The 15,951-nt window shown below is 62.8% G+C and overlaps 1 protein-coding gene across 1 annotated transcript; it reads left to right on the top strand.

Annotated features, from left to right (window-relative positions):
- The first annotated feature begins 1,172 nt into the window (after nucleotides 1-1,172).
- Nucleotides 1,173-9,041, top strand: UBE2Q1 (ubiquitin conjugating enzyme E2 Q1). The gene is made up of 13 exons (XM_028090166.2): nucleotides 1,173-1,618; nucleotides 3,829-3,933; nucleotides 4,252-4,356; nucleotides 4,929-4,979; nucleotides 6,342-6,482; nucleotides 6,683-6,767; nucleotides 6,998-7,058; nucleotides 7,166-7,256; nucleotides 7,357-7,415; nucleotides 7,502-7,550; nucleotides 7,818-7,913; nucleotides 8,098-8,164; nucleotides 8,562-9,041. Exons 1-13 carry the CDS (start codon nucleotides 1,292-1,294, stop codon nucleotides 8,591-8,593), a joined length of 1,269 nt encoding a protein of 422 aa, XP_027945967.1. The 5' UTR covers nucleotides 1,173-1,291; the 3' UTR covers nucleotides 8,594-9,041.
- The last annotated feature ends 6,910 nt before the right edge of the window (nucleotides 9,042-15,951 follow it).

Below are 15,951 nucleotides of genomic sequence, written 5' to 3'. Positions count from 1 at the left end.
ACATGGAGCCAACTCTTCGGGCTCCCCCAAGGAGATCAACGGCCCCAGGAAGAGCAGAACACGTCTCAAACGTCTCTAAACACCCAGAGCTCAACTTGGCCAAAGAAGGCCTTTATCAGCCGCCGCTGACCAGATAAACGAGCAGCCCAGCCCCGAGCCCCAGGGTCTGCAGCCCGCTCCCCATAAAGCCTAATCATTTTAGCCCGGGTGGGAGGAGCCGGCAACCTGGCCCGCGGCTCACGCGCTGAGCCCGCCCGCAGAATTCCCCAGGCCCAACCACAGGCTAAGCCGGGGCCCCGGGCAGAAGGAGGCCGGCTGCGGGCCTCCAAGGCTCCGGACTGTCCGCCGCTCAGTCCCCGGTGGCAGTGCCACCTAGCGAGGGCCAGGGCCACCGCGACAGGCAGCAGCCGCCGCCTTGGTCGGGCTGTGGTCGCTCAGGCTGGCGGGTCACACCGGCGCTGCCCTGCGCCCGCGCCCACGAGGGAAGCCCACGCAGCGCCCCAGCCTCGTCCCCACCCGCGGGGGCTGACGAGGCGAGGGTCAGCGACCGACCACGCCCCGGACGGAAGGGACCGCACACTGCAGCGGCGTCTCCCTTCGGCGCCCGGCAGTCGTTTGGAGCAGGCACTGTGCGCACTCGCCCGGCCCAGAGCCACCGCACAGACGAGGAAACTGAGGCTCACAGGGGCGGGGATTAACCGCAGGTCACACGCCCGGCCAGTAGCCGCGAAGCCCCCACGCGCGTGGAGGCTCGGGGCCCCCCCTCCGCACGCCGCAGGCCCGGCGCGGCTCGAGCGCGGGCAAACACGCCGGGGCCAGAAAGCGGGTCCCGCGCGCGGGGCCCCTGGGAGCACGCGGCGCCCGGACACGTGACAGGGGAGCGCCGGCAGGGCTGGCGCGCGCGCGCGCGCGCGCACGACGTGCGTAAGCACGCGCGGAGGCGCCGAAAGCGCCGGGCCCAAAGCCCCTGGGTCACGTGTGGAAGGCGGCCGGCGAGCACCAGGGGGCGGGCGAGAGGGAGAGGTCACGTGAGGAAGGCCGGCGCCGCGCGGTCACGTGAGGGGCGGGGCGGGCCGCCGAAGCGGAGGGGGAGGGGCGCGCGGCTTCCGGCGGCTGGGGGCCGGCGAGCGGGGGGGCCCCGTCCCGGAGGCGGCGGCGGCGCCATCTTGGCGAAGGGGGGATCAGGAAGTGCGGACCGCGGCGGCGGCGGCGGCGGCGGCGGCGGCGGCGGAGCCCGAGCGGAGGCCGGAGGCTCCCGGCCCGCCGGCCCCGGAGCGGAGCGGAGCGGAGGATGCAGCAGCCGCAGCCGCAGGGGCAGCAGCAGCCGGGGCCGGGGCAGCAGCTGGGGGGCCAGGGGGCGGCGCCGGGGGCCGGGGGCGGCCCGGGGGGGGGCCCGGGGCCGGGGCCCTGCCTGAGGCGAGAGCTGAAGCTGCTCGAGTCCATCTTCCACCGCGGCCACGAGCGCTTCCGCATTGCCAGCGCCTGTCTGGACGAGCTGAGCTGCGAGTTCCTGCTGGCCGGGGCTGGAGGGGCCGGGGCGGGGGCCGCGCCCGGACCGCATCTGCCCCCGCGGGGGCCGCTGCCCGGGGATCCCGTCCGCATCCACTGCAACATCACGGTGAGGACCCCTCGGTGCGCCCCTCCGGGCCCCTTGTCAGGGACTTGGGGCCACCCCGCACAGCGGCTTGCCCCCGAGGACCTGGGAGGCCCAGTCTCCCCGGCTCGGGGCTCGGCTCCTTCCCGGCGGGTTCCACTTGCTTCTGCCGCTGGAGCTTGTGCCGTGCGCCCGGAGTCTGCCACGGCCCCTTGGCGGCGAGGGGCGCCCCGACATATGGCGCCTCGACCAGCCCCTGCCGCTCACCCACATCCCGGGGGTCGTGATGTGGCCCCCCGCGACTTTGCCTTCCCGCCTGCGAAGGCCCCTTTCTGCCCCTGCTGTCACCGCAGGGCTCCGGGCCTCTGCCCTGAGCACAGCTGCAGGGACCTCCCTGGCCTGGAGCCCTGCACCATTCAGCGATGCCCCCCGGTCGCTCCTACCTGCGACTTAGGACGGTGCCACCTGTGGGATCCCTGCGCCGGCACCTCTGCCGAAGCCCCCCGTTGCTCCCAGAATATTACCAAGTGGGGGTTCGCAGGTCGTGGGCTCTTCTTTTTGTTCTGCTTCTCTGGTTCTCCTTGCATTCCAGCGTAACCTGTGATTCTCCTCCTTTTGCCCCAGCCGGGAGCAGATCTGCTACTCCCCTCCTGTGCCCTGGGGTATCTCCAGCTGCCCTGGGTGGTTGCCTTTCCTGGTGATGTGGGAAGGCCATCCTCTTGGTTCTGAGTGGTAACGGCCCCTTTCTCCCCAGCGAACGTCATGCCTAGCATGGGAGCTAGCATAGCTGAACCAGGAGACACCCTACATGTCCCCTGTCTATGCGTTTTCAGACACCTCTGCAAGAGGGTCAGCGTCGGAGAACCTGGGGAGGCTTAATACTGCACGGCGGAGCACTGATCCTGGCCGAACGTACCTGCTGTGATAGCGTTCTCCTTGCCAGGGGCGTTAGGGGGCCAGGGGACAGGCAGGCCGACTGCAACTGCCAGTAGTCTGGGGAGAGACTGACCTGCCAGTTGTGTGGTACTGGGGGGCCTGATTGCAGTTTACGTGGTCCTTGTTTTCCATCCCTTTTCCTCCATCAAACCAGGTCAAGGCGTACGGCAAGCCTCAGCCTGGGTTGGATGGTGCCCCACCAAAACGCATGTCCCATTTCCTCCTTCCTTCACTTTTTTCGCACTGAAAAGTTGAGATTGAGGGACTGGGTGTGGTTTCGTGAGGTGAAGACTTGAGCATCTTCTTTGCGATCGTTTTTTCCAGCATGAGGGCTAGTGCTGTGACAGAGCTCAGACCCCCAGTAGAAGCGGGTAGGTTTCCCTGATGTGGGTGGAAACCCCAGGAGCTGATTCTGTTCCTGTGTTGAACTTCCAGCTCCTGGAGGGTAGGTTTGCTCCCTTCTAGCTGCCCTTCTAGCGGCCAGAGTCCATCCACTGTCTTTGTGCCCAGAAGGCAGCTAGTTTAGGAGGTCCTCAGCCAGACCCCCTGTGGCCCCTGCAAAGGAGACCTGGCCTGAACTGGGCCCCTGGGTTTGGGCAGAGGGGGAGTCTGGTCAGGCTGCATTTGGCAGCGTGGCTCAGGAATGCTGGGAATGCTAGCAGCGTAGGCTTCTTCCTCTGCAGCCTACACTGGGCAGAGAGGGTGGCAGGCTCCCAAGGGAGCGATGGGGAGAACTGGCCTTCCAGGGCGTCTGCTGGGAGTGACCGGGTGGGGAGAGTCTTCCTGCTCCTTTCTTATAGGTTCTGGAGACAGAATCTAGTTTATGTCTCTCCTTCTCTAGCCAAAGTGAAAGTGATCTGCAACCTTTGCCTTTTTTTCACATTGGTGTGATTGTGATGAGGGGACCCCTTCCCGAACGGACCGTGGGATTGGAGGAGCGGCAGGGCTGGCGGGCTCTGTGCTGGGAGTGGGAGAGCCCGCACCGGCAGCATGGTGGAGAGGAGACCCCCCTCCCCCCCCCGCCGCACCGTGCACAGTGTGGCTGCACTTTGTCGGATCTTGCTCTTGAGAAGAGAAAGAAGCCCTCAGGCCTTTTGGAAGGGGCCCTCTCGGGGACTTCTCCTGGTCTGGGGTTCGTTGGGAGGCTGTTCAGTTAGATACTAACCCGCTGAGCTGGGCTTTTGTTGGGGGCAGGAGGCGCAGAGGGACTAGAGATGTTGGGGGGAGAGGAGGTTGGCAAAACGTAGCCCTTCCCAGGGTCTCCCGTCTTGACCCCTGTTCCTGCTCTCTCCCCTCAGGAGTCCTACCCTGCTGTGCCTCCCATCTGGTCAGTGGAGTCCGATGACCCGAACTTGGCTGCTGTCTTGGAGAGGCTGGTGGACATAAAGAAAGGAAATACTCTGGTGAGGGGCCAGGGTGCTGGGGCGGGGGGCACCTTTTCTTGCTGTGAGGCCCATGTCACAGAGATACCCTGTGAAAGGGAGACATACCTGGAAAGGGCACATCTGGGGGCGGACTCCTCAGAAGAGGTGTTTTCTGAAGCCAGAGGGAGAGCCTTGAGCTAAACCCACCTCTGGTCCAGTAAACTCCCCCCACAGCCACACGGTCCCCCAGATTCAGAGAACTAGGTACCACGTGGGGTTTTAGGAGTTCATCCACACACCTGTCCAGAGGGGATGGGGCCGGAGCCTTTGACTCCAGCACTGTGTCCCCTACTCCAGCTGTTGCAGCATCTGAAGAGGATCATCTCCGACCTGTGTAAACTCTACAACCTCCCTCAGCACCCAGACGTGGAGATGTTGGACCAGCCCCTGCCAGCAGAGCAGGTGAGCGGCGGAGGGGCTCCGGGGGCCCTGTGGCACTCAGTGAACGCCTGTCCATCGAGACACACCCGCAGTAGTGTCTCTCCCTTTCTGGCCACTCCAGACACGTACGCGTGTCATGGCTCTCGGCTTTTCCATCTCCAGACGGGGCACTAGTGGCCTCACCTGTCACATTCACCCATAGGCATGTCTCCCGGGTTGAGGGTTAGGGGCCTTTTTACTATTAGCGATAGCAGTGGGCGGCCATCGGGGACCCGGGCTCCTCTCTGAGACCCAACAGCGTGGCGTCAGTCTAGAGGCGATAGGGGTTCTTGGAAGAATCGCACCGGGCCATGTGCGTGGGTGACACACGCAGCCACTGGGCGTCTCCTGATCTTTAGCTCGTGGCGGGAGGAGGACAGGCTGCCAGTGAAGTCGCTCCCTGGGCTCTGGCTTCCATTCGGACCTGGCTGGCAGAGCGGCTGGGGCGTGAGCGCGGGCGCCCCGTCCCTAGACCCGGGACTCGGGCAGAGGTTGGAGGCTGTGTGCTGGGAGGCCGCTGGGGCTCTGATCTCTGCCTTCCCCTCCCGCCGCAGTGCACACAGGAGGACGTGTCTTCAGAAGACGAAGACGAGGAGATGCCCGAGGTAGGGCTGCCCCCGGGGCGGCACTGCGGGCAGGTCTTGGCAGTCAGCAGCCTTGCGCACCCGCTGTTCACGGCGCTGTGGTCTAGACTGGGGAGGACTGAGAGCCCGACTGAATGGGGAGCAGCCAGAGTCGTAGGAGACGGGGCGCCCCCCACACCTGTGTCTTTAGGCCACGTAGGCACGGGGAGCGTCAGGGGCCTTGCATTCGGACCCACGTGCACATCCTGTGTCCGACTGGGGAACTCGATCTGGCCTCCCTAAGCTGCAGTTTTCTCACTCGTAAGACGGGATCATAATGACCGCAGGGGTTTCCGGTGAATGGGCAGCCAGGTGCTGTGTGTGGGATGCCCCCCGCAGTGGGCGGTAAGCACGAAATCCTCTCAGTCTGGTCTCTGACAACGCAGACGCGCTCGCAGAATGTCACGCAGCGGTCAAGAACTTGAGCTTCAGGGCCACGCGGAACGGGAGTCAGGTCATAGCTGCGCTGAGGGTGGTGTGGCTGTGGGCGTGATGGTAAACCTCACCGACCTCCGCCTTCTCGTCTGGGGAGCGGGGCTGACGACAGAAGGGCAGCGTGCGGATCGTGCGAAGTGGCCGAGCCAGAGCGCAGTGCCTGGTACCGCACCTGGCACGTGCCAGGCATTCCAGGGGTGTGGGCAGCCAAGGTGACAGCGGGGGCTGGTAGCTACCACGTTCTGCTGGAGCGAGCGGCTCGCTCCAGGGCCTTGGGGTCGCTGCTTCTGCGTGAGGCAGGCAGCCTGTGTGCCGCCCCACGCGCAGCGAGCTAACTGCTTGCCCACCTGGAGCAGGGTGAATGAGGGGCTCGTTCTGTTCTTGACCTCTCCCACCCCCCTCGTTCCCGTGTCGGGAGCAGGTGCCTCCGCGTGCCTGATCCAGGCCCCGCACCGACGGGGCGGGCGGGAGACTTCTTCTGACCCGGGTACCCACTAGACCCAGAGTCCTCAGAACTCCCAGGAACCCTAGTGACCCAGTGAGACGTGAACTTTGAGTCACAGCATCAGGCCCGAGTCGTTCTAGGAATTACCAAGGGACTGTCGCTGCCAAGGGAGAGGTTTAGGGACGGCTGGGGCAGGGTCATTGTAGGGAACAAGACGGCTGAGTCCCTGCTTGCCTTCTCCGTGTCCTTGCGTGGTTCTGCCGCCTGAGACCTTCAGATCGTGGAGGGAGCGGGGCTGGGACTTGCTCCAGAAATGCAGAGGCTCCGTGTTTACCAGCCTGCTGGACACACGGCTGGTCCCTCGCCTGCGGCTCTAGGCCGGACAGGACGGGGAGAGCGGCGGGCCGTCTGCACAACCCGTGCCGGTTCTCTCCTCTCTCCCACCCGCCCCGCGCCTCCCCCAGGACACGGAAGACCTAGATCACTATGAAATGAAAGAGGAGGAGCCAGCTGAGGGCAGGAAATCTGAAGACGACGGCATCGGGAAGGAAAACTTGGCCATCCTAGAGAAGATTAAGAAGAACCAGAGGCAAGATTACTTAAACGTACGTGCCTCCTCCGGGAGGAGTGGGTGGGGGCTGGTGGGGGCTGGCTGGGAGGTGGGGGTAGGCCCTGGCACGTCCGTCTGGGGGGCAGAGGCTTTCCTCAGGTGGGCTGTGGTGTGTCTGAGCCCGGCCTGGTCCAGGACAGCTGCCTGGCCGCCCAGGCGTGTGCCTCCAGAGCACGTGTGTCCTCTCCCGTCCAGGGCGCGGTGTCTGGCTCGGTGCAGGCCACTGACCGGCTGATGAAGGAGCTCAGGGATATATACCGGTCACAGAGTTTCAAAGGCGGTGAGTATGGGTCATAGAGGGGCCTTGAGAAGTTCTTAGCTATGTGAAAGTTCGTGAACCTTCGAGGCCACGAATCCGGCGCCTCAAGCCAGTGGCTTAGACTGGGTGCGTGTCCGTGTGGGGTGGACTTGGAGCCTTTGATGTCTGTCCGGTCAGCCTGGGAAAGGGGCTGCATCGGGCTCCTCCCCCGCTCGGACTTTCCTGACGACACCTGTCTTCTCTCTTCCCAGGAAACTATGCAGTCGAACTTGTGAATGACAGTCTGTATGATTGGAACGTCAAACTCCTCAAGTGAGTGCAGACGGGCGGTGGGCGGGGAGTGGCCCAGGGGAGCTGGAGCGGTCTGGGGGCCCCTGGGCTGGGACCAGGGGTCTGAGCCCATACTTCTTACTTCATAGAGTCGACCAGGACAGCGCTTTGCACAACGATCTCCAGATCCTCAAAGAGAAAGAAGGAGCTGACTTCATCCTACTTAACTTTTCCTTCAAAGTAAGACTTCCCTCTGCAGCCAGGCGCCTTCCTTGCCTTGTGGACGGCAGTCCTGGGGGGATGTGGGCCCCCCCTGATGTCATCTCTGTCTCCCTCGTAGGATAACTTCCCCTTCGACCCGCCGTTCGTCAGGGTTGTGTCTCCAGTCCTCTCCGGAGGGTGAGTGGCTCAATGAAGGCGGAGGGCGGGGAAGGGGCCTGCAGCTCTTGCCAGGCACAGCCACCTCACTGACCTTCCTTCTGCAGGTACGTTCTGGGCGGAGGCGCCATCTGCATGGAACTTCTCACCAAGCAGGTGAGCCCGCTGCTCACCCTGGGCGGCCTGGGCAGGGGGTGCTGACGTCGGCGTTGATGCCGGGCGGGGGGCGGGGTGGGGCGGGCATTACATGGCGCTCTTGTTCTGCGGGGCAGGGCCTGCACCCACTGCCCCCTGCCGACAGCTGCTGGCTCCTCCCGGAGTGCAGGGCAAGGCCCCCTCCCCACGCAGCTGCCCTGGGGGGCAGGCGTCAGGTGCCTCTGGAAAGTCTCCTGACCCGTGTGCTCCGTCGCTCCGTGTTCCCAGGGCTGGAGCAGCGCCTACTCCATAGAATCTGTGATCATGCAGATCAGCGCCACGCTGGTGAAGGGAAAAGCGCGAGTGCAGTTTGGAGCCAACAAAGTGAGGAGCCAGGTCCCGGGGCTGCTTGCGCTCAGGACGGCTGGGATGGGCCCTCTGGCTGGCGCCTCGCCGCGTGGTCCTGGGAGCAGGGGGTTGTGGGCAGAGGGTCCCGCGGGGTCTCTGGCCGGCAGCTGTGGGGGAGGGGGGCACGGCTGGCCGTGTTGATGGTGGCCTCCTGTCCCAGTCCCAGTACAGCCTGACGAGAGCACAGCAGTCGTACAAGTCCCTGGTGCAGATCCACGAGAAGAACGGTGAGCCCCGGCCAGGGCCCGAGAACGTCACTTCCTGCCAGAGAGCAGGAGCCCCGCTTTCGGTTCCTGAGGCTTTACTACCCGTTACCACCACGCCTGCCCCTGTTCTCCAGGGAAGGGCTGGAGGTGGTGCCGCCCCCTCCCTCCCTCCCCAGAAAAGCACCGCCAGCCCGTCGTGCTTGGGGGGAGGGGGGCTCGGTGGCTGCCCTCTGCCCCGGCTCCCTTCCAGAAAGCTCATGCCACCGTGTCCCGTCACAGCAGACGGTCCCCCAGCCCCCGCACTGGGAAGCCCTTGCTAGGATCGTCCCATCCATGACCCTGGAGGTGCCCTCGGGGACCGGGCTGGGAGGGTGGGCTCGGGCCTGCTCCCCGCGACTGTCTCCTGGCTTCTCTGCAGGCTGGTACACACCCCCCAAGGAAGATGGCTAACCCTGGAGGGCCGTGCCTCCACCTCCCCCGGCGCCACTGGACCAATTACCTTTGAATGCTGTATTCGGATCTCACGCTGCCTCTGTGGTTCCCTCCCTCGTTTTTCCTGGACGTGATAGCTCTGCCTATTGCAGGACAATGATGGCTATTCTAAACGCTAAGGAAAAAACACAGACCCGTTTCAAGTACTCCAGACCGACTTACAGACCAGCCAACCACCTGGCTGGAACCCCTGCTAGCAGGCATTCTTACAAAAGAACTTTCGAGCCTCCTTCTACTGCTGGAAACTCAGCTGTGCTCCAGACTAGAGCCTCCTTACCTATGCTATGGATTTTTAATTTATTTTCTCTTATTTCATGTACACTGCTTTTTTTGGTTACAGTGTATGATGGATGTGTATGAAAAAAAATGTATCTTTGGGAAAACAATTACAGTTTGTTAATTTGAAGATGCTGGTCTTGACTCCTCCTTCTTTTTCTTCACCCCCTCCCGCCCCCCCGCCCCCCCCTCGCTGCCTGGGCGGTGGGGGAGGGGCAGGGCCCGGCAGCTCGGAGGAGGGGCTGCACTTTGCTGCTGAAGCTCGCCTGGCTCGCCCCCCAGGTTTCTCCCGGAGGCCCCCGGAGCGACCAGCACTTGTCCCCTCGGAATGCAGAGCCCGGCCCGCTAAGCCACAACGGAGCAGGCCGGGATGATGCCCTTGATCCTTAGGACGCCTTTTCTTACCTAGTCACAAATGTTTCCAAATTTCTGAGAAAAAGTGAGGACGGAGGCTGGAGAGGCCACTTCAGAGAATTGCTTCCAAATGAATGGAGGGGTGGGGGATGTGGTGCTCCCTGGCTCCCCTCCCTCGGAAAGGCCTCTGCTGGCCCCAAGTGACCTCTTGGACCTCTCGCTTCGTCAGGCTTGTGCGGGAAGATGGGCAGAGCTCTGAAGCAAGTTGCCTGGCTTGGAGAATTATGGGTTCTTTGAAGCCGCTCGCCTGAGGTGGGTCCTGCTGGAAAGGTTAGCTTCCAGGGGCTTGTTCGGGGCACCCGGGGCCTCACCCCGGCTCTGGGAACTGCTGGTCAGGGGAGAGTGGGGTGGGGAGGCCGTGCGGTGCTGTGCGGACCTGCAGGGTCCAGGTGCTGCCTTCCTCCTGGCCAGTGAGCTTGTTCCGGGGCCCCACCTGCCTGCAGCCTGGGTGGTGGGCCCGGCAAGGCTGGCCAAGGCTGGTGTGCGCACCTGCAGCACACCAGCCCTCTATCACGCTTTGTTGGAGACCCTGGCCATTCACACTACCCCCCGCCCCGGGGGGGGGGGATCCTAAGTTGCTGCTTTGGTGCAGGGAGAGGTAGCCGGCTCGGACTCTGCCCACACCCACCTGATACGGGTGCTGGTACGCACGGAGGCTGAGATAAAGAGGGGCCCCGGGGGGAACACTCCATAGAGCTGGAATCTGGGTCTCGAGGCCTCTGTGGCTTTCTTCTGAACTTACCACCAGCCCTGGCTGGAATGTAGATTGTGTTCTTAGTAATGTGTACTGTGAGCTGTCCTCTGTATAATGTATTTTGTAATGTATTTTTCTCATCTACCAAAGGATGAAACAAATAAAATTATTTAAATAGTTTGGCTCTAATAAAATTAATTTTTTTAAGACTTATATTTAGCTAATCTTCACACCCAACGTGGGGCTCAAACACAACCCCGAGATCCAGAGTCACACTCTATACTGACGGAGTCAGCGGGCGCCCCCCAGTGCAACTAAAGGAACAGTGGGGTCCGTGTCCACCGGCACGAAGGGAGGCGCAGCTCCTGGGAGTTGGGAGCACCGAGTGGAAGAGAGCCCTCCACCTTTTCCATCCAGTTCAACACTCTCCTTAATGACCTTCATGAAGGGTTGTAAAGGACGTTACAAAGCACAGAGAAAGATTCAAGGCCCTAACATCCTGAATCGATGCTCTTCTCTCTGCTAGGGAGACAAGGAGAGATGAAACAAGCTCCTCAGGTCGCTGCCCTACACCTCGAGGTGGGGTTCGTGGGGGGCAGCAACGTCTAACCCCACTGCAGCAGGTCTGATGAGGCAGGGCTGGGGAGGGGCTACACAGAAGGATCGACGCCCAACTCCTGAAACATGCCATTTATTCACCAAGGTGATGCCTCTTTTAAGTGCTCCCTGATTCTTCTCTGGAATCTCTTAGGGCAACTTCTATCATGCTCTGGGGGTACACAGAAGAAATGCGGGGAGGAGCCACTGGTGGCCTCCGGCTTCGACCTCATGGAAGCTTCCTGGGTGTGGTACGGGCTCTCAGGCAGAGTTGGGGAGCCCGTGACACGTGGAGACCTCTCTTCTGAGAGGTGAGCTGCAGGCAAGGCCAAATGAGAGTCAAAGCAATCGTGGGCACCGGTGGCCTCTTCACCCCCAAGGCCTCAAAAGTGCACCGTGCTTGAGGACAAGGGAGACAGAACGGGACAGAAGGGGCATGCTGACAGTGGCCGCATTATTTAAACTCGTCAAACATCAGGATGTGTGATTGGAAGAGAGAGAATGAGTCTCAGTGCGAAGGAAGACCCCCCTGCCCACTCCCCCCCCCATAACCTCAGCTTGTTTCTTTAACGGAATGCCAGATGCCAGGTCAAGGTGTGGCGGCATCTGGGCCCAGGCGGCCGGCCCGGGAGCCCCCCCCGGGGCGGGAGGGGGGAGGACAGACACAGGGCAGTTACCTCCAAGGTCTAAACACCAGTGATTCTCCCTTTGAGGATGCGATGGATAACCCAGTATGAACTCCAAGTGTCTGCACAGCACGACAAGGAAAGCTGGGTGGCCCGTGGTCAGGCGGAGGAGGCGAGAGGAGGCGGACAAGTCCCTGCCGGTTGGGACGGGCTCCCCAGGCGGGCTGACCCCAGATGTGAGTGCTGCGGCCGTGGGAGGGCAGAGGAAGAGCAAATCAGAGGAGGCCTTACTCCTGTGGCTCGAGTTATGGCAGGGGTCCGGGACTGCACATTGTCCAGTGGGAAGTTCTGGGGACGCGAAACTGCTCATTCAACTCTGCACTGAGCGCGTTAGCGGGAGGGCTGGCGGCTGAAAAGCAGAGGCCTTTGCCCGCTGAGCAAGCCGTTCCTCCATGCCGGGAGGGGGGCCGGGCGCCCTTCCCTCACTCGGGCCCCGCCATCCGGTCCCCAACCCCGGGGCCACCTGAATGCATGAAACTGGCCACACAGAGTCGGACCTCGGGTCCGTCCCCAGCTGTCCCATTTTGTTTTTATGAAATGGGAGGAAGTTCCTGTCACCTTTCTGAGCCTTGTTGTCCCCCTCCATAAAGGGGAAAAATGTCAGCCCACCTGATCTCTCAGGGCCACCTCAGCGTCCACACAAGCGCTGAGCACCCCCGACCTGGGGTGGGCACTCTGGCCCCTCTGTCTTGTCTGAGAGCTGCTGTTCGGGGCACAGGGCTCCTCTATGCTCGCCCCCCCTCAACACCCGCCTGGAGCTCCAGGGCCCTGGCCGGGAGCCGGTCTCTCCCCATGCTGGGCAGCAGGGACCCTCTGCATGCAGTGACCCAAGATGACCTCTGGGGGTGCCCCTGCCCACGGGTCCCACGCCCCTTGCTTCCGCACTTGGGTGACAGAGCATTCTCTCACCCGTTCACATCTCACCTAACCCCAACCTTGGCCTCTCCCTCTCAAATGATGTGAAAACGGTCCCCGACAGGTGTCGAGATCTAAAGAAACAGCCCATCAGAAGGCCCCGCCTCCAGCGCTAACGCCCACCAGGGGTTTTCAAATCCTAGTTTTCTTCTCTAATGGAACTCTTTCCCGGGGAAATCAAGCAAAATTCAATGTGCATAACACAGACGAAAGCTGAGCAGCTCTGGCAGAAGTGGGGGGATGCCTGCCCTCCCCCCCGGTGCCACAGAACTCAGCCTTGGGGCAGCACCGGAGGCCCCTCTAGGGCATGAAACCAATACGCAAGAGGCAGCTCCAAGCACTGGGGACAACAAAGAAGAGACACCAAGAGGTACCCCGAGGAGCTGCCCCTCAGTGTCCCTCCGCCGGCCCCCGATGCCCTCAGTGTCCCTCCGCCGGCCCCCGATGCCCTCAGTGTCCCTCCGCCTGCCCTCAGTGTCCCTCCGCCGGCCCCCGATGGCCCTCAGTGTCCCTCCGCCGGCCCCCCATGCCCTCAGTGTCCCTCCGCCGGCCCCCGATGCCCTCAGTGTCCCTCCGCCGGCCCCCGATGCCCTGTGTCCCTCCGCCGTCCCCCGATGCCCCTCAGCTGTCTCTCTGCTGTCCCCTCCGCCGCCCCCCGACTGTCCTACTGAAGTCCATCGAGTCTCAGAAAGGTAGAGGACAGTCACCTTTCTCCAGCACGATAGGCTGAGTCAGAGGGGGCATGGCTCAGAAGTGGTCACTCCAGGCTGCACCGGGACTGCACTGGGAGGGTAGCCCACCGGCCAGAGCCGACCAGCACGACCACAGGCATCCAGCCTGTCCAGCACCCAGCACCTGGCCAAGGGGGTGAGGAAGGAGAGGACGGTGTTCCACCTGGGGCGGTCACAGCAGCCCCCAGCAAGAGGGCCGGAGGGCAGGGCTGGAAGCAGCAGTTTGTCCCTTCCTGGGGCGCGAAGCGATGTCAGCAGCGGATCTTGGGAGCGGACGCAGCAGAGAATCCGGAGAAGAAAGGAGCGGCTCTGTCTATGGGTCCCAGCCCTGCCGGGCGTGCACCTGTCCCAGGCCGGCCCGCAGTCGCCCAGGCGGCACTCTGTGGCAGAGTCCGAAGGGGAGGGCTGAGCAGCACCCGCGTGTCCCGCCCGGTGCAGAGTCTGCAGGCCACAGGCCTCACCGTCTGCGCCGCATCCCACGTCTGTCTGTCTCCGAAGATGTGGCCTGTGAGGTAGCGCTGTGGATCTGCCCCATGGACCGAGCCGATGCAGGAGGATGAGACCACAACCGGGGACCAGCCCCCGTCACCAGGCTCACCCCAGGAAGGCCCCGTGAGAAGGCCCCGAGGCCCACGCCTCGGTGGTGTGCGTGGCCCAGAAGAAGAGGGTCCGAGGGACGACGCTGGTCACCAGCAGCCCCGCCTCCCCACCGACATTGCGGATGGCAGCCAGCTTAGGTCTCGGAAGCACTCCCTCAGGAGCAGCACAGGGTAGGAGCCTCTGGGGAAGAGCAGGGAAGAGAGAGGGGATCGAATGTGGCAGGAGAGTCACCCTGAGCAGGAGGGCCAGGCCCCAGCCCTGGCAGAGACAGTGACAAGTGCCTTGGGGATCGCCACACAGAGCAAGAAAGCAGGGTGCTGGGGGCACAGGGCCGGGAGGAGGCACAGGGCTCAGTGGGAGAAAACGAGACACGCGGGGCCTGGGGGCAGAGCCCTTACTGGGGGGCTCTGAGCCGGCTGCCGTGACTTGTGGGCCTCTAAACGATGCAGATGTGCACTCTCTGTGACCCAGGACACATCTCTCAGCCCCAGTCACCGCCCCCTGGGTTTAAGCCCTGGCCAGATGTCCCCTGGCACTCCGCTGGGCGGGTGGGGGCATCACAGGCCGGCACTGGGCAGAAAGGGGGACAGATTGGCCTCACAGCCCAGGTCTGATGGAGGACTTCCTGAACACTTTGTCCCCCCCTCCCCGGTACCACCTGTGCCCCACTTGCCAGGGACCGAGCCACGTCCACAGTGGCCTTCAGTGGCTTCGCTACATCTCTGCGTACCTCATTTCCACGGGAACCACGCAGAAGGCTGCCCTCCACGTCTGGGTCTCACAGGATCGCTGGGAGCTTCAGGAGTGAGCTGTGCGTGAGCTAGAAAGCAGATGCCGGAGTCCTGGAGGTGCCTGGGCCATCGCGGGACCACCACACCCCTACCCCCCACAGGCCTCGGCCCTGCCCTCAGAGGTAGAAGACCATGGGTGGTCAAACTGTTCCTTCCATGTCACAGCCTGCAGACCCTCGGCTGGGTGCAGAGGGTTTGCTGGACAGGTTTTCTGTAATGCAGAAGGCACCCTGGCGGAACCGAGCCCTCCTACACGGAGGGGTCAGCGCCGACCGGAAGGGTGCTGGGGGAGGGGGAGCAGGAGTTGCAAAGACGCGTCCCGGGAACGTGGCGGCTCAGGGTCTCACTGTGCTTTGGCAAGTCCTTGACCAGAAGCTTTCTCCAACACCTAGAACAAGAAAAGGCCTCCCTCAGGAATGGCGGCAACCAGTGATTCATCCATGGGGTCACTCCAAGTGGATTTGGAGAGAGCACCTGTGCTGAGCCAGGGCTGAGCTGACTCCGGGGGCTCCCACCCACTTGCCCCTTTCTTGTCAGGATCCTGAGCCAAACCAAGAAAGTGCATCCGGAAACAGGGAGGTGGGGAGGGCAGCCGCCGCCGGGGGGCTCCCCCAGGACTGACAGTCACATCAGTCCAGGACTGCTTGGCCTGGGAGGTGTGCAGTCCCCTCTCACAGGGAGGAAGAGGGACGACGGTTATGCTGGAGGCCAGGCTGATGGAGAGAGAGGCCTGGTGCCCTGCCAGCTTCCTCGCTGCCCTGGACGGAGAACCCCCACGTATCTGCCCACCGACGCGGCCGACACAGCAATCCCACCCTAAACCCGTAGACACCTTCCTTCTCTCCAGATGGACGGTCCACACCCACTGCTCTCTCCCCGAACTCAGCCGATACCCTCAGATCCCGCACGCAGGTGTCCAGCCCTCATCCATCTCTGGGACCGCACCAGGACGCTAAGACGCGCGCACACACAGCGTGACCGCCACAGAGCAGCTTTCTCCAGCTGAGTCAGGCCACACTGCCCCCCCACCCAGCTACCTCCAGCAAGGCCACCAGCAAGCCAAGCCAGAAATCCCTTGCAAACCAGGCGCTCCTGTACTTCTCTCTGCCCACAGCGCCCTCCCCAACTGGGGCCACGGCAACAGCATCCGGAGACTTCCCTGCTGCCATAGAAGCTCCACGGGCCCCACAGCGCCACCCCACAGACAGCACGGTCTCTTACAAACCACTCAGATCCCATTATTGCCCAGAGTAACACCTTCCAACAACCTCCCACTGTGCTTACACATAAAACCCGAAGTCGCCACTTGGACTCCCCAAGGCCACTGTGATCTGACCCTCCATCCGCAGCTGTCCCCTGTGCCTGCCCTGCCCTGCACCTGCTGTGCCACATAGGGGCAAATGTAGGTGCTCCCCCTGTCTGGAATGTTCTGGAATGTTCTTCCCCTGCTCCTCACAGGGTTAACTCTGACATATCATCCAAACCTCAGCAGAGATAACCTCTTCCCACGAAGATGCTGCCCTTAGAGTCGTCTGAAGAAGTGACAACCCACCCCCCATCACATCGCCTTATCCTAATTCTGTCTGGTACTTGCTATCTGGCGTTTTCTTAC

Source organism: Eumetopias jubatus, unplaced genomic scaffold, assembly GCF_037043125.1.
Source record: "Eumetopias jubatus isolate StellerSeaLion01/CBP00866 unplaced genomic scaffold, mEumJub1_p1.0 scaffold_12, whole genome shotgun sequence".
Classification (NCBI taxonomy): domain Eukaryota; kingdom Metazoa; phylum Chordata; class Mammalia; order Carnivora; family Otariidae; genus Eumetopias; species Eumetopias jubatus.
This window is presented reverse-complemented; position numbering and strand designations above follow the sequence as displayed.

What these genes read in the sequence shown, in the direction of transcription:
- UBE2Q1 (XM_028090166.2), top strand. Translation starts at nt 1,292, where the DNA reads ATGCAGCAGCCGCAGCCGCAGGGGCAGCAGCAGCCGGGGCCGGGGCAG. An exon ending in TGGAACGTCAAACTCCTCAA is followed by an intron (nt 7,059 to 7,165) that starts GTGAGTGCAGAC and finishes CTTACTTCATAG; the next exon opens with AGTCGACCAGGACAGCGCTT. An exon ending in TGGAACTTCTCACCAAGCAG is followed by an intron (nt 7,551 to 7,817) that starts GTGAGCCCGCTG and finishes CCGTGTTCCCAG; the next exon opens with GGCTGGAGCAGCGCCTACTC.